The sequence below is a fragment of the Tinamus guttatus genome, unplaced genomic scaffold, assembly GCF_059628265.1.
Source record: "Tinamus guttatus ecotype Peru unplaced genomic scaffold, ASM5962826v1 Tinamus_guttatus_pri_ptg000138l, whole genome shotgun sequence".
NCBI classification, from domain to species: Eukaryota; Metazoa; Chordata; class Aves; order Tinamiformes; family Tinamidae; genus Tinamus; species Tinamus guttatus.
This window is the reverse complement of record NW_028288672.1, coordinates 3,103,158-3,125,051: the sequence shown is the minus strand read 5'-3', so window position 1 is coordinate 3,125,051 and position 21,894 is coordinate 3,103,158. Positions and strand designations below refer to the sequence as shown.

Below are 21,894 nucleotides of genomic sequence, written 5' to 3'. Positions count from 1 at the left end.
CTTCAACGGCACTAGCATCTTCATTATCTAATACGACGTTGCAATTATATATATATATATATAGTGTGTGTATATATATGTATATAGTGTTATATCGGTATTAAACAGCTAAATATATATTTATTTAAGCTATTTCCAGTGCAGCGGAGCGCGGCGCGCAGATCCCCGTCAGGGTGGGTAAGATGGCGGGCGGCGCCGAGGGGCGGGAACGCGGCCGCTCCTCGTCTCGTCGCCGTGACGCGGCGCGAGGCGACACGGGCTGCCGGGCGCCGCGCTGGGAGCCGGGCTGAGGCGAGGAGCGCGGGCGGCCGCGGAGCGACGGGGGCTGCCCGGGGGCGGCTGCCCGGGGCCGGGAGGTGCCGCTGCGCGGCCGCGGAGCTGCGGGGTGGGAGGGCGGCCGCGTCCTCCGGGCTGGTGTGGAGCGCGCCCGCGCACGGGCAGCCGCAAGTTTTCTCCTCCTTCCCCTGCTGTTTTCCACGTCTTCAGGCGTAAAGCTGCAGCGCGGTGGACATGGAGAGCATTACGCAGCTGTTCGGGGAGCTGTGCGAGGCGCACCTGGCCGTCCTGCCCTGGAAGGTGCACCTGGGCCGGCGGAGGGTTTGCAAGCGGAGGGCTAAGCAAAACCTGAAGAGAGTCGCCTACAACGCCCTCTTCATGAACCTCTTCCAAGATGAGGCTCGCAGGCTGCACTCCAATGTTGCCCGGCTCCCGGTGAAAAACAAGATTTTGATGCTGTCCTTCAACTTGAGAGTGGGCGGTCTAGGTGCCCAAGCAGATAGGCTGGAAAGCCTCGTGGAAGAGCTGGAGGCTGCTGATTCCTTACCGTTCACTGAAATCAATTCCATCTTGGATCTCCTCGTGCAGCTTGCCGGAACAGGCCCTCCTCAGCTTGTACCGCAAAAGAAGGACTATTTTCTAAACAACAAATACGTTGGGAGAAATGTCAAGTACCAGGGTTATGATTATTACGACGTGAGTGTGTTCGAAGCTGACATTCAATCTCTCATCACAAACGAAGAGTGTCAGTTCAGCGACACTATCCAGAAGACGCTGCAGATCATGGAGGCTGCGCCTGGAACGGGCCTCCCTGCCATGGGGCTCTTCTCGCAGAGCTGTCCCGCTGGTGACAGGTTTGAGAAGGAAACGCGGGTCTCGCTCTTCGGAGCCCTGGTCCACAGCAGAACCTACGATATGGACATCAAGCTGGACCTGCCGCCCGTGCCCGACAGCGCAGATTTGTCTGGACTTGCAATTAAAGTATGGTATCGTTTGGTTTGGGCTCAAAGCAAACTCGTGCTTCTAATATGCCCTTTTGAAACTCCGTTTAAATATACGTACTCTCTTTTGTGTGCATTTTTGTGATACAAACATGCCAGTGCTTGAATTTAAGCTGGAACAGGGATTCTGGCCTTTATTGACAGGCAGATAGGCTTTCCAGGTACAGAGATGGCAAAAATCTTGGTGTCATCTGTAGCAATGTGCCAAAGATGTAGTCGACCAGAGGCCATTTGAAGTTAAGCCATCAGCTGTATGTGTTCATGCTTCCCTTTGCTTACATTTTTGCCTGCTTTATGTATTGAGCATCTTTCCATTCTTGTTTGTTACCGTTCAGTCTGATTGCATAAGCATTCCTGTCTGAGTGTGTGCTCTGCTATGCAGATTACACTGCCTTACTTGTGTTTCCTGAGTTTGCTGTGTTAAACCAGTTGTTTCAGTTGTTATTTTTCATTAACCTTTATATTTCCCACTGTCCTCATGCATTTCCAGAGTGTACAATTTCTACTGCTTCTTTTTTTCCCCTTTTGCTATCCATTTTATTTATTTTTTGCTATGCTTGCTATATTATATTCTCATTCTAGATAGCAGATTTGGGGTTTTTTCCTCCTTTCAGGGAAGATTTTTTTCATGTTTCTGTACTTTTAATCTCAGTTTTGTTATTTCCATTAATATATGGATTGCTTTGCAATTCCCATTATTTGTTGTCTTAATAGAAACCTGAAGGCAGACGCATTAAAAAAGATAACCCTGATGCCATTTAACGTATGCACAGCAAAGTAAATTGTAAGTGAGGAGAGGCATAACCCTTTTCAATAAGCATTGTCCTGAAATCAATAAGAATTTGTTGAAAAGAAATTCTGAGCAGTATTATTTTACTGGAGTGTTGCATGTTGTTGTATGCCCAGAGGTGAGATTCTCAGTCAGTTGGTATGTTTGCAGAAGGAGTAAGTTTCAATTTTAATACCAGCCAAATGTATTATTTTGATGATGATTGTTGTTTTATATACAGTCATTTGTACCTGCAGATGTAACGAATGAAAGAGTACTTACAAAATAAGCTTAATATGAAAGGGAAGAACAGATTAAAATACTGCGTCACAAATGATAGCAAGACGTATTCTTTTTTTAGCATAAATGTCTATATTAATATATGATTTTGTGTATGAACTCTTTTGGCAGGTTCCTCAAAGCATAGACCAGTCAGAAGACGAGGGATTCCAGTCAGCATCCAACCTGACTCCGGATTCTCAGTCGGAGCCCAGCGTGACGCCGGACATAGACCTGTGGGACGCGGTGCTTACGTACGGACCCAGCAAGCGGAGGTGCTGGGAGAGGATTGGATAGTACGTGTCTGGTGCTGCTGGAAAACTTGCTATACATCATCATCATATATGTGTGTGAGGGTGCATTTTGTCTCCGTTCTGGGAGACTGTGGTGTAAATACAGAAAGGTGCAAATTTAACACACAGAATTCAGGATACTGCTGTATACTGAATTGAGAGAGGAAATAAAGGTGCTGCAGCTTCTCCAAACTAGATGTTAAGACTGCAGCTAACTTTTTCATAGGAGCAGATTAAAAAATCATCTTTGTCAGAAAAAGAGCAAAGGGAATAATGGAACACCTGCTGCCTCTGTGAAATGGGCTCTTTTTTCATCAGTCAGGCTTCTTGTGGAGTATGCAATTCCTTTCAATCTAAAATAGTTAGATAATTTCAGTTTCCAAAGAGAATATGGTAGTTGTACTGAAAGATTTAAAACTATAGTTCAGTATTGTATTCTTGTTTTCTGCATCTGTGACGAAGGCAGAAACTTCATAGATGGTTTCTTTATACTATTACTAGACTTGCAGTTCTTTTAGCTATTTAAGAGAAGATACATCTAGACGGTGGTACTCAGAGAAATCTTCCTCTTTATATTTTCTGTATTTTTTTAATAGCCTAGTAATGTATCTGTTGCAGTATCATGTATTTTTTGTTTGTTTGTTTGTTTTCAGTTCCAAGCCTCAGAAGCTCATTTCTGTATCTGATTTCTCCAGATCCGCTGTAGTTCTGTCTAGCTTTGCTCATGGTACAAGGCAGTATTTCTTAATGCGTTTAGTCTATAAGTCTCAGATTTAAAGAAAGCTCATATGTCTGACAGCTTTGATGGAGTGGATGCTGCTCGAATTCATAATTTTTGGAAGCAGTGGCAGGAGAGTGTGCTTTGAAGGGAATAGTTATCCTCACTGGGAAGAACTTGAAAGGTGTTAATATAAATCATAATAGGATTTTGAGCATATCTATTTTTGAAGTATTAAAATACTAATATTACAATGACCCTGGAAATGTAGTTTCTATTGCCCTCATTTTACTAGTGTGAAAACTCCAGCAGAGAAAGCCACCAGAGAAGCTTGGTAACTCTCCATCAAGATTTCTATCTCTGAATGGATACTCAAATTATCTAGAAGTTTCTTCACTGTACTGACTTACGGTTACAGTTGTATGGGCTGGATGCACATTCTTTTGATAACGTAGCATGATACTGGTAGCATTTTTTTGTGGACAGTGCGTATTACTGACTGTGTAAAAATCAGAAAAAGCTATTTGCTTTTTTTTAGGAGTTATGTTTCCTTCTTTTCATATAATCCTCTTTTAATGTTGTGTTTATTCCAATGCAGCCCACCTGGTAAAAAAGAGGAACCATACCTTACTGAAGCTGGGAGAGAAGCTTTTGACAAGTTTTACAGACTCCGAGAAGGGGAATTGCAGCTATTTAGTAATACTGTGCTTCAGTTTCCACAGCTTGTGCTAATGAAAGAGCCTGAACTGGTTAAGGATGTGTTAAATGTCCTCATTGGTGTGGTATCTGCCACATTTTCACTCAATCAGGTATGGAAGATGCTAGTTGCTATGTAGTTCCTAGTTATATCTAAGCTTCGTAGGGGTTTCTTTAGGAGGATTAAACTTGCTTTTTTTGAGATCTTAACAATTATTTTTGATATTGTTAAAAGGCTAAATGTGGCCATAGTGTAGTAAGGCGATATTGGTGTATGGCAGTAGAGGTGTTACTGTAGTGTAATTGGCAACGGATGCTTGTACTGCTCTAAGTGAAAATTGGTTTGAGAATTCTTGAAGATAGAAATGTGAATAGTTTTGCAGTAGGTTTTCATTAAAGCATTGGATAGTCTTATTCTGTGTGTTTGAAAATATCATTGACACTCCCAGATTTCACTGAAATTTAATATGCTTAACTTACCATCCTAGCTGTAGAGCCTCAGTAACCAGAGAGCCTGAAGTACTCTTCAGGTTTGTCTGTTAATATTGCTGTATATAAACATCTGCTGTTTTAAATCCGAATACGTCGGTGAAATATTTGAAGTTGCCTTTTTTCCCCCTATGTCATTTTAGGCTGCGCAAACATTCGTGATAAAGGAGGGGGTTTATGTATCTGGAACCTCACCAGAGGCGATGCACAATCTGCTCTCAGAAGTGGCAGAGTATGGGACCTACTACACACGACTGAGTCGTTTCTCTCTTCAGCCAGTCTTAGATTCTTCATATAACAAAGGGCTTGTATTTCAGGTAATGCAGTCTTCTTAAATCACTTATTTTTGAGTGACCTGTTTATTTTAGATAGAGAGGGTAACTCTGATTTCAGGTAGGCTGCAGAACTCTGCAGAACTGCAGTGTATTTTCAGGATAAGTATTTATATTTGCTGAAGCTCTGCAGTGAAGCCCTGTGTAAACTGGAGCTGTGTGTATCTTGGGCTCACAGGTGCTGAAAAAAGAGATGAAAGAGCTTCATTACCTGAAGTTTGATTTATTTATTCCTATCCTCTTGAAAACTAGAGGAATAGCATTTCTAAATGTTACATGTTTGTACATTCAAATACAATAACTTATAGTTTATACAATACAATGCACAAATACAGAATCTGTATACATAAATGTATATTTTAAAATATGTATGTTATTTTTAGAGCTTAAAAAATGAAATAGAGAATCATGATGTTCAATAGCTTTAATTACTTCTTCACCCTTCATAGTTGTTTCTTAAGTATAAATTTTTCTCTTAACAGTCACCTGTGAAATACAATGAGCCCTATTTTCATTGTGTATTATTGGGTGCATTCACATAGAATTCAGTGAAGATCAGCTGCAAAAATGCCTTTCTTCTGAATATTTTATTTATGGTAATGCTAACAGAAATTATATATATGTACTTCAAAAGGAGAAAAGAAAGTCTCTGTCTTGCTAGCAAAGGTTGGATATTTAGAGATTTGTTTTTTCAAAACCCAAAGTACATGCAGATAAGGTTTTCCTGGACCGATCTCACAACTGTTAAAAAGTGAATAGCTTCTCAAAATGGCAATGCAAAGAACCTGAACCAATTGAATCAAGACACTCTATTGTGTTGTGCCAGAATATATAGTCTCTGTGCACTGCATGTAGAAAGGGTTTGGAGGAGCCAGCTGCATGACTCCCAGCCTACTTGGATGTCATGGTGAGTGTATTTCGCCCTTACTTTGGACACCTTTTTTTTCTTTTCTCTTTTTGGAAAAGGGTTTGTTTTCCTGGGGATGTAATTGATGTGAGGCTTAGGTAGGCTATTAACAGCTTTAACCTTTAACAGACTTCGTCGTTATTTCTATTGATATTAGGCATTCACAAGTGGGTTGAGAAAGTATCTTCAGTATTACCGAGCCTGTGTTTTGTCAACACCTCCTACTCTAAGTCTTCTAACAATCACCTTTCTCTTCAGAAAATTGGGTCGTCAGTTGAGGTAAGAAAATCATATTAAATATTTAAGCTATTCAATGAAGAGAAATGCAATCTCTTTCTTCATGTGTGTGAAAAATATAAGATGTTATTACACAGTCTTCAGCATTTTTCCTGTATTTTAATGGAAAGATTTATGTCCAAGAAGGGTATAGGAAAAGCACATAAAACCTTTTAAATTAGGTAAGCCTACATTTCTTTTGTAATATGTATTTCAAAATACTGTATGCTTGTTGCATGATACTCAATAACAAACAACATTGCTGAGAACCCAGAGACTTCTGAGTGAAAGATGTAACTACATATGTTCAGTACTCCTGTGTTTCAGGTACTTGGCTGAACTTTGTGGCATAGGAACGACGACACTGGCCATCAGTGGTGGAGCTGGTACTTCATTTCCTACGGTGATAATTCATTTCATGTTTTTATGTTTATCTTGGGATAGAATATTAAAATGCTTCAAATCAATTAGGTAGGATTTTGTATAAATTATTTAGTGCTGATCTCACTTTGTTACAGAAAAAATCCAGAAATAAATATTGCTTGACTTGAGTAAAAATACCACGGAGCTAGTATTGAAATGCTTTGAAATTTATAGGTGCAGTGTGAAATGAAAAAGAACAATTTCAAGGGATGGTACTTGCTCTTTTTTGGATTTGGCTTCTGTATGTGCCTTTGCAAATATGAAAGTGTTTAAAGTCACAACCCAGAAAAATCAGAGCATTTATAAATAGTGTTGTTGCATAGAAGAGACAGAGAAATCTTCATTTACCTTTGGATTAGAAGGGTTGTTTTGGAGACAGGATAAGTTGATCTTTTACCTCTCATGCTAAAGTGGGTATAAAATGACCTGTGAGACCTACATCTAGAATGCAGTGATCCTTTCTCCAGATACTTTAAACTTTGGAATTTTATCCAGTAATTTAAATTTCAATTCCTGAAGTAAACAAAGGACTCAGAATAGGCCATGGAGCATATGTCTTCTCATCTAAAAGAGAGTCTGTAGCAAGTCAAATGAATCCACTTCTAAATATGCCTGTTCCTCTCCAGTGACCGTAAAGTGATCTTAGGGTAACTAGCTCAGATTAAACTGGTCTTAGCTGCAGATATCGTGAGAGCAATCCTGTCCCCTCTGTGTAGTGAAAGAGATGTAAGTGTGTGTGTTTAGGAATCTTTCTTTCTAGGAACCCAGTGTTATAGTGGAATTTATTGTCTTACATTAGAATAGTCTTTATTTCTTTCAGGGTGTGAAATTGCTTTCGTATCTGTACAAAGAGGCTCTCAACAACTGTAGCAATGAGCATTACCCAGTTCTTCTGTCTTTGTTAAAAACCAGCTGTGAACCATACACAAGGTGTGTGTATTTTCTTCCCTAAATAATTGTGTTTAGGAACAGTTTTGAATTAGTAATCTGGTGAGTAACTGTTAATTTGACAATGTCTTTTGGCATTTTCAGAGGGGATGTAAGCTGTGTCTCCAAACACATGTTTTACTGCTTTCCTTCTTTCCCCCACTTTCCCAATCCATCAACAACATAAAGGCTCTGTGTATGTTTAGCCCTAAAAATTCTCACTGAAATCTAAGACTCAAAAAACTTTTTAATTTTTCTTCTCACATACCGTTGCTTCTAGTATAACCCTGACACAGGCAAAATCTTTCTCTTGTTGCACAAACCAGAAAAGTTCATGGTCATTTTCTATGTGTCTTTTCTATGTGGGCTTTTCAGTAAACAAAAATAAAGTGAAATAAATTTGTTATTCATTAAGTAGGCAGAATTAAGTAGAACTAGGAAACGGATTTCCTTGTATTTCAACAGTTTTGTTAGTCAATACTCTTCAGTTTAGGAGTTGTTAAGTTTGTATACTTCTGAAGAGATAGGGTTTTTTTTAATAAGTATGTATAGAGATTATGTATAGAGAGTATGTGTAGACGATTATCAGTGTACAGTGATATTTATTAGACATAATGTTATTAAAAGGAAAAAAAAAAGATGTTCTAAATTGAATATTCCTCCCATAGTCACCCTCCCTTGTTTTTTCTTCCTTCTGTTTAAACTCTTCTTCGGATAAATTAATTTCAGATTTCTTCATTTTCCCTGAAGATCACAATATCTCATGATAGCTCCTGTCCTGTAGTTTACAACTTGTAGTTTTATTTCTTAAGTAGCAAGGACAGGATGTCAAGGCATCACTACAAAGCCAAAAATATAAAAGTCCACTTTCTCATACGTAGTATTTATGGGCCTGACCCCTAAATCTGTTGCAGATCACAGTCAAAACGTCAGTCACATAAGCAGTGTGGGCTGCCATAGAAGAAGGCAGGTAAAGAAAAGTTAGCCCCCTTATTTGTTAACCTGAAATATGTAAACTAACAGAAGTTGGTTTTGCTCATACAGTTCATAGAAGCGTGAGTTTTAACATGTAAAAAGGTCTTAACTTTTTACGTAAACTCATGGTTGAACTATGGTTTCTGTGCTTAACATCTCATTTTTAGCATGCTCAACAAACCAGCAACTAGTTGCTGGTATTGCAGCTAAAAGGAAAGCAAAGTATTAGATTGAAGGTGATCTTGAGCTTTTTTAATTTAAGGTTTCGTATTTATTTTATTCAGAAGCCTTTTATCACAGAAGGGAAATCTGAAAAAGCATGGACAAATGTTCTAAAATAGTAGTTCTCATTTTCTGCACATACATAAAAAAATTTCTCTAGTTCCAAGGAAAAGTGTTTGGGTATTTGTTTTATACTCTTTCCTGTTTCTCCTTGCTAAAGTTATTTGACTTGAAAATAAATCCGTCCTGCTTTTCTTTCTCTGTTCTTCTGATGTGTCTGAGTAGATTGCTAGAGACTTTTTAATATGTACTTAGTAATGCGCAGTTATGAAGATTGTTTTAATCCAGGCAATGCTGTTTGGTCTTAAATATTTTTCACTGAAATGTGTGATAAAAAGGAAATTTCTTTTGAGAAAGAAAACACAGATACAATCTCATGTATATTTTAATATTAGTGCAGCAGCACTTAATTGCTCATTCTTAACCTAGTTAATATTTGCTTTGATATTGTAAAGAATGTCCTTGTTATGATTATGTACTTACATTTTCAAATTTATTGCAAGAGGATTGATTTTTTTTTCAATATTTTTTTTTTTTTAAGATTTATCTATGATTGGGTGTACAGTGGTGTATTCAGGGATGTTTATGGCGAATTCATGATCCAGGTGAATGAGGATTATCTTTGTTTCAGAGGTACAGTACGGACATTCAGATTTTGAATCTGGTGCATTTTGAATTTATGCAATCTGTGCTGCTTTACTTAAAATTTTCTATGTTTGTCCTTTTGTCTGATGTGCAGATAAACATTACTGGACTCATGGCTACGTTTTGATTTCAAAAGAAGTAGAAGATTGTGTCCCTGTATTTCTTAAACATATTGCTAATGATGTGTACATATGTGGGAAAACCATAAACTTACTGAAACTGTGTTGTCCTAGGGTAGGTGTTGGTTTGGTTCTTTCTTACTATGTTGAGAAACTCATGACTCTTAAGGCCTTTAGCAAATCTGATCTTTTATTAATAAGTGGTATTGCATAAGTACAGTGTTGATTCATGTATGATAATTATTTAGTCTCAGATATTTATTTGTGAGCTGATTATCTACTCCCTTATACCTCACTGCATAAATATAAAATTTTGATAGCATCAAATTTGTGCTATCGCATGTTATGTTCTAGACTTCTGATTTTCTGTTGCATTGAAAGCAAGAATGTTTTATGCTTCCAAACAAGTACCCTCCATTCTTCGCACAACTCATACTGTTCTTTTTGTATTTAAGTACCAAGTCTTAATTCAGTTTTGCATAACTCTCTTATTTCATCTGTGTCTACCACTTTGTTTCTGAAAGCCCTTAATTCCTATTTTGTGGAACAAGTCTTTCTGAGAAGAAGAACATATTAAATTACTTAATGTCTCCCCTCTATATATCTCCAACAGTGAAGCAACCATAGAGGTTGTTCTTGAATCTGTGGGCACTCTTTGCCAAGTGACTTGAATTCTGTTTCTTTGTAAGGTCTGAGGTGCCCAGTCTTGTCAGAGCTGAGCATCCCCTCCGTGCAGGAGCCCACTGTCTCACGTGGGATGTCCTCCTGGCCAGCTCTCCAGTGGCTGCTCCTCTAAGTGTTCTCAGTCTGTTGGTCACGTGTGTCCATAGTGCTGGGCTCTGTATAAAGCAGCATAATTCGTCAGTACCATTATGAAACAGCATCTTTGTCAGTCACTAGGACAGTATCTCGTGGATAACATATTTTAACACTTTGCAATTAAAAATGTATTTAAATGGAAATTTCTAATTATTTTTCAGCATTACATATGTTGGTCAGACATTCCCGTTCCCCGGATTTCGGTTATTTTTTCCCTGGAGGAGCTGAAAGAAATAGAGAGAGATTGTGCGGTGTACGTAGGTCGAATGGAAAGAATTGCCCGATACAGTTCAATAAGCAAAGAGGAAAAGGCAAGTGAGGAAAAGAATAAAAGGATAAAAATCTCATTGTTGGGATTTCTTTTCTTAAATACTCATTTTTTCACATTTATTATGGCTTTGAAAGAATTTGCATTCATGATCAGAACTTTCATGATATCAATTGCGTTTTGCACTGCTATCTTAGCAAATAAGCTTTTAACATCATTTTTTTTAAAAAAATTAGGTGACACGCTGTTTTTGGCGTTTTCATATTTTTAATGAGTTTTGGACTGCCACTGAAAAGCTTTGAAAATATTCTGTTAGATTATAATTTGACAAATACCACAAGCTAATTAGTAACCTCTCCTTTTTGGCAAATTGTTTTGTCTGAACACTTTCAGGATAAACAGACGTACGTCTGTCAAATGCCATCAATCTGGTGTATAAATCAGACTGATTTGGTTCAGTGTATTGTCTGGGGTGTTAATAAACTTTCAATATTTATTTAACTAATAAAATATAGACTTTCCATTTAATTGCTGGCATTACTTCTTCACATGTACAGTGGCTGTAGATTAATAGCTGTTTCAAAGTGTGCACCTGTCATTCCAGCACTGTATTTTCAAATCTAAAGCAATAGCAAAATTGCCAATTGAAAAATTTGTTTTATAGGATTTACGAATGGAAATAGCCAAACAAGAATTAATTGTTCATGCTCGAGAAACTGCTAGTAAAGTACTAAAAGCCATTAATGGTAAGTTGTGATGAAGTTTCTTGGGTTTTTTTTTTTTTTTTTTTTTTAAACATGCTTGCTAATATGAAAGAACGATATCTTTATTATAATGCAGATCGACAAATATCAGAGCGAATGGCTTTGGATGCAAAGAAACGGGAGCAGTTTCAGAAGTTGAAAGAGCAGTTTGCAAAAGACCAAGAGGTATTTATTTATTTATATTTATTTCCTTATTTCTAAAGGTTAAGTGCATTTTCTAGGTAAATAATTGAAAGAATATTTTGCTCTACTGTATTGAAGTTTCCTGGATTGCTTTTGAGGTACAGATAAGAACTTCTTGCAGTTGTGTACATCTCAGCTGGTGTTAAGACTAGTTTTTAAGAGTTTTAAATATTTATGCAGCGCCGCCTTGCAATTAAACAAGAGGAGATTGATGATGATTTCAGCTATGCCCGAGAACTCAGAGAAAGGGAAAAAAGACTGAAAGCTTTGGAAGAGGAACTGGAAAAAAAGGCAAGGTAAATGTATCTATGACTAGTCTACCAAACCTTAGAAACGCAATAATCATTATAGAGACCTCAGGAAAAATTATTTTGCATTACAATTTATGGTACAGGCAGTTTCCCGATGTTGCTCTACAAAGGTAGTGCTGTGAGTAAAGACTCACGTAAGGATTTTTGGTAGTCCATGAGCAATCTTATGATTTAGGCATGGTCAGTACTTCAAAAATTGGGGAACCACTGATTTGCTGCAGTACTGCAGTTTGGTTTTTGTTATGATCAGAGTTTGAAGAAAAACTTTAAATAAATCTTACAGTTAAAAACGGAGACCACAGCAAAAACGGAGACCACAGCAAAAACGGTCAAATGTATGTCAAAGCAGAAAGAAAAAGCAGAGGAATTGCAATGATAATTAGATATATAACATGAGTAATATAAAAAAGTGTCTCGTTTTCTTCTGGTATATCTAAGCATGCTTATGAAAAATGAGCCATCTACTAGCATAGTTACAGAAACACATATTGACTAAGAAGACAGTCTCGTTTTGCCCATTTGTTTCTACTCCGTGGCTTTTAGTTTTAAAAATCACCTTCTCATTTCTGAAGTATAAAATGCTCTCTTTCTCCAGAAGGTGAGATGAAAAGTCAAGTTTTATTTTTACCTTCTTTAGGCAAGAATTAATTGACCATTACAGCAAACTTTCTGATGACGCGGCCCGTAGGGAGCAGAGAGCTTTATGGAAAATCCAGCGACACAAGTTGGAAACAGCCCGTCTCAAGTTTCTGTTAGAAGATCAAAAGCGAATCGAGGTATCTTCTAAAAGGATTTAAAGGAATGTTATCTAGACCATTTAGTATTTGGTTCATTAAAAGCTTTTGGTTCTGTCATTTTTACATTTAGGAAATGCTTGAAAAACTTCCAGATGGAAACTACAGGAGAAAATTAGATATTATTCCATATGAACAGTGTCCACTGGCTTTAGATACAAACATGGCTGTGAAAGATCCACGTTCACAGGTGGGTTTATTTTCCTGTATAAGCTTCCTGTAGCTGTTACAAGTTTCCCTGCAGTGAATTGGTTCATTGCTGTTTGGGAAACAGAAGATTCCCTGCAGCAGCACAGGGAGTAGCTGTCCCAGGATTTGTAGAGCGTCAGAAGAACCGAAGCGTAAAAACCTCGTGTAATAGTTGTGTTGTAATGAATATCTTCATTATATGACTAACCATACAGTGTAATAACTACTTCTGTTTTAGGTGCCATCTGTGAAATTTCTGCCTTCTAGTGAGAGGCTTGGCAGAAAAGAACCAGAGTCTGGCCTAGAGTGTGTTGCTTCCTCTGACCAAGCATTGGCCATGGCACAGCCAACAACACAGGAGGCTGATCAGCATCTTCAGCCTGAAGCAGCAGGGTCTGGATGCCATTTCCAGGATCCAGAGCAGGCAGGCAGTTCTGCGTTGTTGCAAGGTGCTAGTTCCTTGCCCGAAGTTGATGTCAATATAGAAGATTTTTTATCAAAACCACAAGAACAGCAACCTGCTGCCATTAGTGTAGAAGGATCTCTGCTGGATGAAGCTTTTCAGAACATTAACTCTGATCTTTCTGAGACTTCTCAAGGAAGTAGAAATCAGCCTCTCCTGAGAGGACCACTTGAAGCAGAGGGTGACGCACCATCATGTCAGCAACACGAGTATGATTTCAGTACTGTCCTCAGACCCACTGTGGTCTGGCAGGGACACGTTAGGGTTGGAGAAAACGTGTTTGAGGCAGACTATAAAAGGCCTCGATGGAACATTCATGGCCATGCATCCGACTCCAGCATCAGGCTGGGAGAATACGTGCCTCACGAGCCTGGGAAATGCCCACACTCCCACGGGAAAAGCAGCAGCTGCACTTGTGACGATCAGCCCCGCCGGCCCCGCTGGAACATCCACGGGCACGTTTCCGAAGCCCACATTAAAATTGGGGAATATGCTTCAGAGGTAGAGTCCCCACGGCCCAGGTGGAATATTCATGGCCACGCCTCAGAAGGCAGCATCAAGGTCGGTGAGTACGTGTCAGACGTGGCGCCGGCGAGGCCTCGGTGGAACATCCACGGTCATGCGTCCGATGCCAACATCAAGATTGGTGAAAACGTGTCGGAGGTCGTCTCGGCGAGGCCCCGCTGGAACATCCACGGGCACGCATCCCAGTCCCACATCAGGATCGGGGAGCTGGTTTCGGATATGGAGCCTCTGAAACCTCGTTGGAGCCCGTTTGGCCACGCGTCCCAGTCGAGCATCGAAATAGGGAAGTGGGCTCCGTCTGCAGAGAATGACCCCATTCCTCACCGCAAAGCCATTTCTGGTCCCTCTTCCAGCTCCACGGTTCAGGCTCTTCTGTACAATGAAGAATTAGCTCCTGCTGAGGGAAGTAGAAAGGAAGTAAAAACATCACAAGCTGAGAAAAAGACTTTTCCACAGTCCCAGTCATCTGACAGCGTTCCAGGCTTTCCTGGCACCAGTGCCAAAGGTGACAATAAAGAAGACATAATGGAAGGGAAGCAAGAAGGTAAAACTAATTTGTTCAGCATTTAAAATCACATGAAAGAAACTGTAAATATTTATGTTCAAACTGTGTACTTAATTCCTTGTATGTGCTTTTAGACTCTAACAGAAAACAGACAAGAATTTTGCATTAGTCTAATTTCCTATCCTAGCACACCATTTAAAAAAAATTTGATCTGAAACTTTGCCAAAGCAGAGCCTAATGTGGTCTTGAGTTAGAGTGCTTTCCGAATTTAAAATAAATTCTTATTCTCGTCTAAATAACCAACTGCTAACAGTGTTAATACAGTGAGGAGGACAGGCACAAAACTGAGGTGGACTATGGAGAAGCACCATTACTGGGGTGGTTATTTTCCTGACAATCTGTGTTCTACAGAGAAGTTTTGGAGAGCCTCAGGGACAGATCTGTAGTATAACCAAGCCTGCTGCTGTAGTATAACTGTAAGTACTGCAATAGCAAGCAGTTCTAAGTAATCACTGTCTGTAATTTATTTGTAGTTGCAGTAATTGCAGATGGAGTCAACAAGGATTCTTCCCCGGATTCTTCACAGAGCTTACAGGTAAGAAACACCATAGTTGTAGTAAAGTTTTCCCATTGCTTCAAAAGATAAGCAGTCAGGTAGCTAAGGTAATTGTTTCTCTCTTAATTTATCAATTGCTATAACACCATCTTATTTTTTTTGATCTGAAAAATGCGGGTAAGTAGGCTGTGTTGTTTTCAATGGAAACAGCTATTCAGCCACACTGAGAGTGAATAATTGAAGCTAAGAGCTGTCATTAGGTTGATTGGTGCTTTTTTTTCTTCTTCTTCTTCTTTTAGACAGAAGAACCTGAAAAATCAGTTCCCCAAGACACAGTGCCTCAAGCAGCTTTGGTTTCTGAAGCTAATGCTGCCAAGGTTAAGAAGGAGGAAGAGGGAGAGGATACATGGAAGAAAGAACAAGCTTATTTAAAAGCCTTATCGGACCAGTACTGTATTGAAAAATACCAAGATAGTTATGATTTGATGTGTGAGTAGAACTCCTGGAATAGCAATCAGCAGGAAAATGTGGTAAACCTGAGCAACAAAACTGAGCACAAGAAGAAATACCTAAATTACCAGCGAATCACTAATGTTACAAAAATGTAGCAATCAAATAATCCCTTTCTAGGCATAAACATGTGAAATACGTTTTGACACATGATTCCCTACTCCAGAGGGGTTTGGAGATACTTGTAGAAATGGGTTACCAAATGGCTTAAGTACAATAACTTACGATATTTAAATATTTTTAAATTCAGCAGAACTGCCAGTGTCCCATCTCCTGCACCATGTGATCCCACGATCATACACTTTTCCTGTGGACCCTACGGTTCAGTCTGCCACGGACGAGACGGCTGTTCAGCTGAGTGAGCTCCTCTCTCTGCCCGTGCTGATGAAACGCTCCATTACCGCTCCCCTTGTATCCCAGTGAGTATCAGCTAGAAATATTCATTATTTAGCAGTTTGTTCAGTGCTATTAGTTCTTTTCTGAGACAAGATTTGTGCACAGATCTGTTCCTGTAAATTTTCTCTCTGTTTCCAGGAGTGGGCCAGTGGATGCTCCCGTACTAATTGAAAAGCTCAGATTTACATTATAAGCAGTAACATAAACTTTTATGTGTAAACTAAAAATGTGAAGGCCTATTTGAAATATAAGGGCTTGGAGACAAATCTTTTCTCTTAGACTTCTGGATTTTGCAGCAATTTGGATTTGTTGCCATCAGCTTCCTTGTTCTTTTAAAAGAAAGTATGTTATTTATATTATTTATGCTGGTTTATATTTGGTTTTATCTGGGAAGCCTGATGATGAGAAGTAAAATAGCAGATGGAAGGTTGGCTGAGGGGGAGTGTGGGGAAGGAGATGAGAGAGAAAATCTTTTGATTATGTGAAAATTCATGAATGTAGAAATGTTGGTCAGGACATATTTTGTGATCCTGCAGGAAATGCAGCTTCTTTGAGGTGATTTTGAAGTTATTCTTGTTATTGTTGGAATAAATAGAATAAAAAGGGAAGCTATATATGCATTGAACCATTTTCTTTGGTAAATTGGAATACGTAAATATCAGAATACACAAATACTAGACTACATAAAAGATCGGCTTCTGTCAAGAAAGCCATTAATCACAGTGGTGTTGAAATGCTTTCTGGTTTAGAATCTTCTTTCTTGTAAGTTTGAGGTTTCTTTTTACTCAGTATGCTATAATTCAAATTTAATGCGCTGTAGAAAGATCAAATTCATTTTTAAACAGCCAAATCAGCTACCAGAGCTGTCTTGTGTGCAGAGGCCAATATTCAGAAAAGGAAAAGAGTAAACAAATGAGGCTGAGTTGTGTGCTGGCAGAATTAGACTATTCCTGGTATGCAAGTTAGTTTAAAGTTAGTTTGGGTACCTACACTCTACTGTAAACTATAGTGTAGACCTGCTCTCAGTATCTAGCACAAGAGCTTTATCCTTCAGGTTGGTCTTAGCAGGGATTTAAAAGAGCTCCCTAACCTGCTCATGGAGGTGGCAGAGAGAAGGCTGTTGAAAAAAAGGTTGCCCCCGGTTCAGCAAAGTGACTGTGACGTTTAGTCAGATGCTCTTATAGCTGGAGCTGTAGAAGTAAGTGCTGGAGAGTTAATCCGATGGCGTAGACATGGCTGAATTTTAACAAGGAAGAAAGAGCGGCTTGTAAGAATAATCCCTTCTCCGTGTTTTTATTTTTAGTGTGTCTCTTGTGAACAAAGCAATAGTCGATTACTACTTTGTGGAACTGAACGTAGAGAAGCACTTTGAGGCGCTGAGACACTTTCTGTTAATGGAAGACGGGGAGTTTGCTCAGTCGCTCAGCGACCTGCTCTTTGAGAAGGTACTTGCTGTGGCTTCTTAATCCTTTGGGGTTTTTGGTTGTCTGCCTTGACACATCTGGCTTAATATGAGTGGAAATGAGTGAATGGTGTGAATTAGCATCCTGGCTTTATGCCATGTCAGTAAATCTTGTAGTGAGGAACTCTGTTATGGCTGTAAAGACTGGAGCAAAGGAGCTTTTTGCTCAGAAGTGCTTAGAAGGGATGCTCATTCCCGAGGAAGAGAGCAGTATTTCCCATTGCCAATGCTAGCAGTGAAGAGAGTCCAAGGATTTGTTGCACTGAGGATGGTAACTTCTAATTTTGCCACATCACCAGCTGTGCAAGGGCATTTCGTCCTTTCCTGGGAGATGATGCTCCCAGGGCTCCTGCTCCATTGCCCTGTCCCTTCCCCTCAGCCTGCAGCACAAGTGGAAGAGCCCGTGGCCAGCGGCTCGTGCTGTGAAATGCCCCTTCTCCCGTGGGGCATCCTGCAGTCAGGAGGGCACCTCGAGGGATGCTGGGCCTCTGGCAAGGTGGCTTTTCTTGCGGCTGGTGTTTTGTCCTTGGCTTTCTGCTCCACCAGAGCTTCAAAGCTGTGTTCCCTGTAGAACAGGGAACAGATCCTGAGCCACAGCAAACTGGAGACTCTGAACAGTAAGTTGGGAAGTTTCATCGTGTGCTCTTTGGGCATCCCTCCTGCAGAGGTAGAAACTGCTGCCCAGGCCAGGAGTGAGAATGGTGGGCAAAAAAGAATAGGTACCACTTTACCATCCCATTTTACCATCCCATTCACCTGCACTCAAAAGTCAACACCATTAGATTAATGCTGTGTAATTAGCTTGCTTTCTTCTTCATTTTTGGGGGCAGCTTGGATCAGGACAAACACCTGGTGAGCTGCTGAATCCCCTGGTTCTCAACTCCATCCTGAATAAAGCCTTGCAGTACAGTCTTCATGGTGACACCAAGCTCGCTTCTAATCTTTCTTTTGCACTGAAGTACCTTCCAGAGGTGTTCAAGCCCAATGCACCTGATGCTCTGAGTTGCTTAGAGCTAAGATACAAGGTAAGAAAGTAGGTAGAAAAGTAATAGTCTTGCAATTATGCTCTGATTCTTGGGTACCACAGTAGAGAGAATGTGTTCTTAATAACGGAATACCTTTTAAAATGGGAGTCCAAGAACTGTGTAATTAAGTTTATAGGATTTACTTATCCTGGAATTATTAAACTGTATTAACATACATTTTTTAATATGTCCATAAAATGCTTTTATCTGAAGTATTCTAGAATAATAACCTCTCACAGGAGAATGTAGAACGTTCAGCACAGCTATTTCTTGTAGGTTGACTGGCCTCTGAATATCGTCATTACCGAGAGCTGCATGAATAAATACAACAAGATCTTCTCTTTCTTGCTCCAACTGAAGCACATGGTGTGGACTCTCAAGGACGTTTGGTTTCACTTAAAACGCACTGGTAAGAATTATAAGTGAACTAGAGAGCACACTTGAAAAAGCTTTTAGCACCCCCTGCTAGAGAACTGGTTATAACGATAGCATTTAAAGCAGCCATGTGAAGCTTCAAAACCCACATTTGATTAAAGACACTTCTTCAGCATTTTAAGCAGGTGCTAGTTACAGAAACCTTCATTCCCTTAAAAATTCTGATTGCAGACAGTCTCAGTGGCTGCTGACGATGGTGTGTTTCTGGTTTTATTTCCAGCTCTAGTGAGTCGTGCATCAAATTCCGTTCAGTTCCGGCAGCTCCAGCTGTATAAACATGAAATGCAGCATTTTGTGAAAGTTATTCAAGGTTACATTGCTAATCAGATTCTTCACGTTACGTGGTGTGAATTTGGAAACAAACTGTCTTCTGTGGGCAACCTGGAAGAAATCCACAGGACACACGCTGAATACCTGAACAAGGCAATCTTCAGGTAAAGTGGCACTCTTGGTTTTGCTCCACATACTGAAGTCAGCGGAGTGGCTGCTTTCCCGGTCCTTTGGCCTAATATCTTTGTGCAAAACTGAATTCTGCCTCTCCTGTGGGGTAGTCTGTGCCTGTGAAAGCAGGTGTGTGTGGAAGGGAGGGATTGGGAAGAAGAGCAGAGCAGCTGAAGCTGTTCAGTTTGTTCTTAAGTAGTACAAGCCAAAAGGACATGGGGAGAGGAAGGCAGAAGAGGTAATGAAGAAGAAATGTGTCCTTTTGTATGCCTTTCTTTTGAGTTTTAATGAGGATAACTTATCTAAAGCTGCTGTCTGGATACAAAGTGATGGGATGAAAGGACATCCAGGTTTGAAGAAACTTTTAAGTGTCATCCCATTGTAGAAATCACATACAACAAAGAAAACCCAGCTTCTTAGAGTCAGTTTTCTTAGCATTGCTGTGTTAGACTGGGCACCTTTTGGGAAATCGCCATCGCAGTTGGCTGCAGTGTGAAGGGTGGTTACCCCCCTTTTCCCTTCTTACAGCCAGTAAATGGTTCAGCTGACTTTTTAAAGCTTTTTCTTTTGCCAGAGGCCTGTTGACAGAGAAGGCAGCTCCTGTGATGAACATCATCCACAGCATCTTCAGCCTCATCCTGAAGTTCCGCAGCCAGCTCATCTCGCAGGCGTGGGGCTTTGACGCCGCGAAGCAGACGGCCGTGCACCCCAACTTCGCCCTCATGCAGCAGTCCTACAACACCTTCAAGTACTACTCCCACTTCCTCTTCAAAGGTGAGAAATCGCCCGGGGTAGGGACTGAGAGAGGGGGCACCAGGGACTAACACGCACTGCCTGGGTTCTTGAGGAGAGTTTGCAATCATAGCTGTAGTGAGGTGGGTGTAGCTGGTATGTTCTGCTGCTATATGTAGTCTGCGAATGAGAAGGGAAAAATGACCAAAATAAATATTTGATATTTAGCTAGGTACGTGCTTCCATTTTCATTTTGAATGGAATTGGCTTTTGGGACTCATTATTGGACGCAGTAAGAATAGATGCAGCTTGAAAGCTATTTTTTATATATCTGCATTACTTGAATATTCCTGTTATTACGAGCCTTGCAAATGTTGATCCCCATTTTGGACTAAGGTTCAGAGAGTCTCCTAGCACTGGTAGGAGCTCATGCAGAGCTTCTGCTCCAGGCAAGTGATCTTCACCTGCACAGATCATTTGGCAAATTCTTTGTGTCTTACAACATGACAAAATTTCTTCTGGCTGTCAGATTAGCCTGTAATAGGAATTACAAGTTGATCTGCCCTTTTTTTTTTTTTTTTTTTTTTTTTTTTCCCTTTTGGACTTTGCTTTTAGTAATAACTAAATAAATAAATTTATACTTGCCTTGAAATTGCCCTGAATGCAAAGGTGGTTCCTGTTTTGATGTAGAAGTCCCAGTATCCAAAGGAGCTGCAGCTGTTTTCCTTAGGTAGATTTTCTGCGCTATTCTCCTGGTCAGCCTGTGTTCCTCAGGAAATGAGCTGCCCTTTTTATTCTTTAAGGGTGTCCAAACATGGTGCCAAAGGACCAAAAACAAATATTTCAGGATGAGTTAGAGTGGCTGCTCCCCACTCCTGCAGGAAGCCAGAACACCTCTGGGAGCTACCTAAGCCCTTACTACGAGATCTGTGGGTGCTTCGCGGACAGAGCGTACTAGACCATTCCGTAAGGACCCGCGCGGGGCGGCCGTGCAGCACCACCCCGCGCCCGTGCTCGCTCACCCCGCGCCGGCACCGCCGTCCCGTCCGCAGAGCTGCCCTTCCGCACGGGGGGACCCCTCAGCACAGGGCCGCCCCGTGGCCGCGGGGGCTCCGGGCACCTTCCCTCCCCTGCACGTCCTGCTCGCCGCTGCCGCCGCGTCGTGCACGGGCGCCCGGAGAGGAGCTTAGCGGAAGGTCATGGTCCGTTCGGAGCAGGCTCTTGCCTCGTTCCCAGGGTTTCTTTCCCAGGGATTCCCCTTGGGTTTCCTCGATGCCAGCAGATTTAAGCGTGGATCAGCTGCCGCCACGTGAACACGACGCCCTGTCCCCAAGGCGGCCTGGAGGCAGGGCAGGCCTCGTGAGGAGAAGGCAGTTCCCCTGAGCCTTGGCACACATCATCCAGCATCTTTTTTGCAGTACTTCATTTTTTAGAAAGAGACACGGAACTGCTTTCATCATGCAAAATTACATGCTTCTCTTTCTGCCGTTTTCAGACTTCTGCAGTAGGATTTTTAAAAAAACAGTAATTAAAATACACAGATACTGTCAAGAAATGACTGGCTTGAGTCTCTAAACCTTAATTAAACTTTTTTTTTTCCCTTTCCTTCCAGTGGTAACAAAGCTTGTAAATAGAGGATACCAACCCCACTTGGAGGACTTCCTGCTGCGAATTAATTTTAATAACTACTACAAGGATAACTGAGATCTAATCCAGCATGAGGCTCGCTGATGGCATGGTAAGAGAGAAACAGCTCAGCGCCGATGCTTAGGATGTGTCGAAGCTTATGCAAACACCCTGCAAGAGGCATCTTCCTTCGAGGAAATCATCTGTTGCCAAGCAGCTTGAACCGTCGCACGTGCCGGGGTGCCCTTGGAAAGCCCTGGTGCCTCCCTGCTGTTCGGTCTGCTGAGAACTGCTGCTGTCGTTCCACAAAGACGAGGGCCTGGTCTTCACAGGGCAGCGCGTGTAAAACTGTAGATCTGTGAATGTGTAAATGTCTTATCTTCAGTGTTGTGAATTTCCTCTGTGTACATACACACGTGTGAAATAAATTTATTATGTGAAATAAAGTAAAAGCTACTTTTGAAAGCTTTGGAGAGATGACTG

At 40.7% G+C, this 21,894-nt stretch overlaps 1 protein-coding gene across 1 annotated transcript; it reads left to right on the top strand.

Annotated features, from left to right (window-relative positions):
- The first annotated feature begins 499 nt into the window (after nucleotides 1-499).
- On the top strand, nucleotides 500-21,514 carry TUBGCP6 (tubulin gamma complex component 6). The gene is made up of 25 exons (XM_088521908.1): nucleotides 500-1,257; nucleotides 2,458-2,621; nucleotides 3,935-4,145; nucleotides 4,665-4,838; nucleotides 5,918-6,039; nucleotides 6,364-6,439; nucleotides 7,280-7,389; nucleotides 9,185-9,276; nucleotides 9,383-9,522; nucleotides 10,388-10,537; nucleotides 11,159-11,240; nucleotides 11,335-11,423; nucleotides 11,622-11,737; nucleotides 12,390-12,528; nucleotides 12,620-12,736; nucleotides 12,974-14,267; nucleotides 14,768-14,823; nucleotides 15,084-15,273; nucleotides 15,545-15,713; nucleotides 16,994-17,135; nucleotides 17,983-18,177; nucleotides 18,454-18,586; nucleotides 18,833-19,046; nucleotides 19,628-19,827; nucleotides 21,398-21,514. The coding sequence occupies exons 1-25, from the start codon at nucleotides 511-513 to the stop codon at nucleotides 21,487-21,489; spliced, it is 5,214 nt and encodes a 1,737-aa protein (XP_088378034.1). The 5' UTR covers nucleotides 500-510; the 3' UTR covers nucleotides 21,490-21,514.
- The last annotated feature ends 380 nt before the right edge of the window (nucleotides 21,515-21,894 follow it).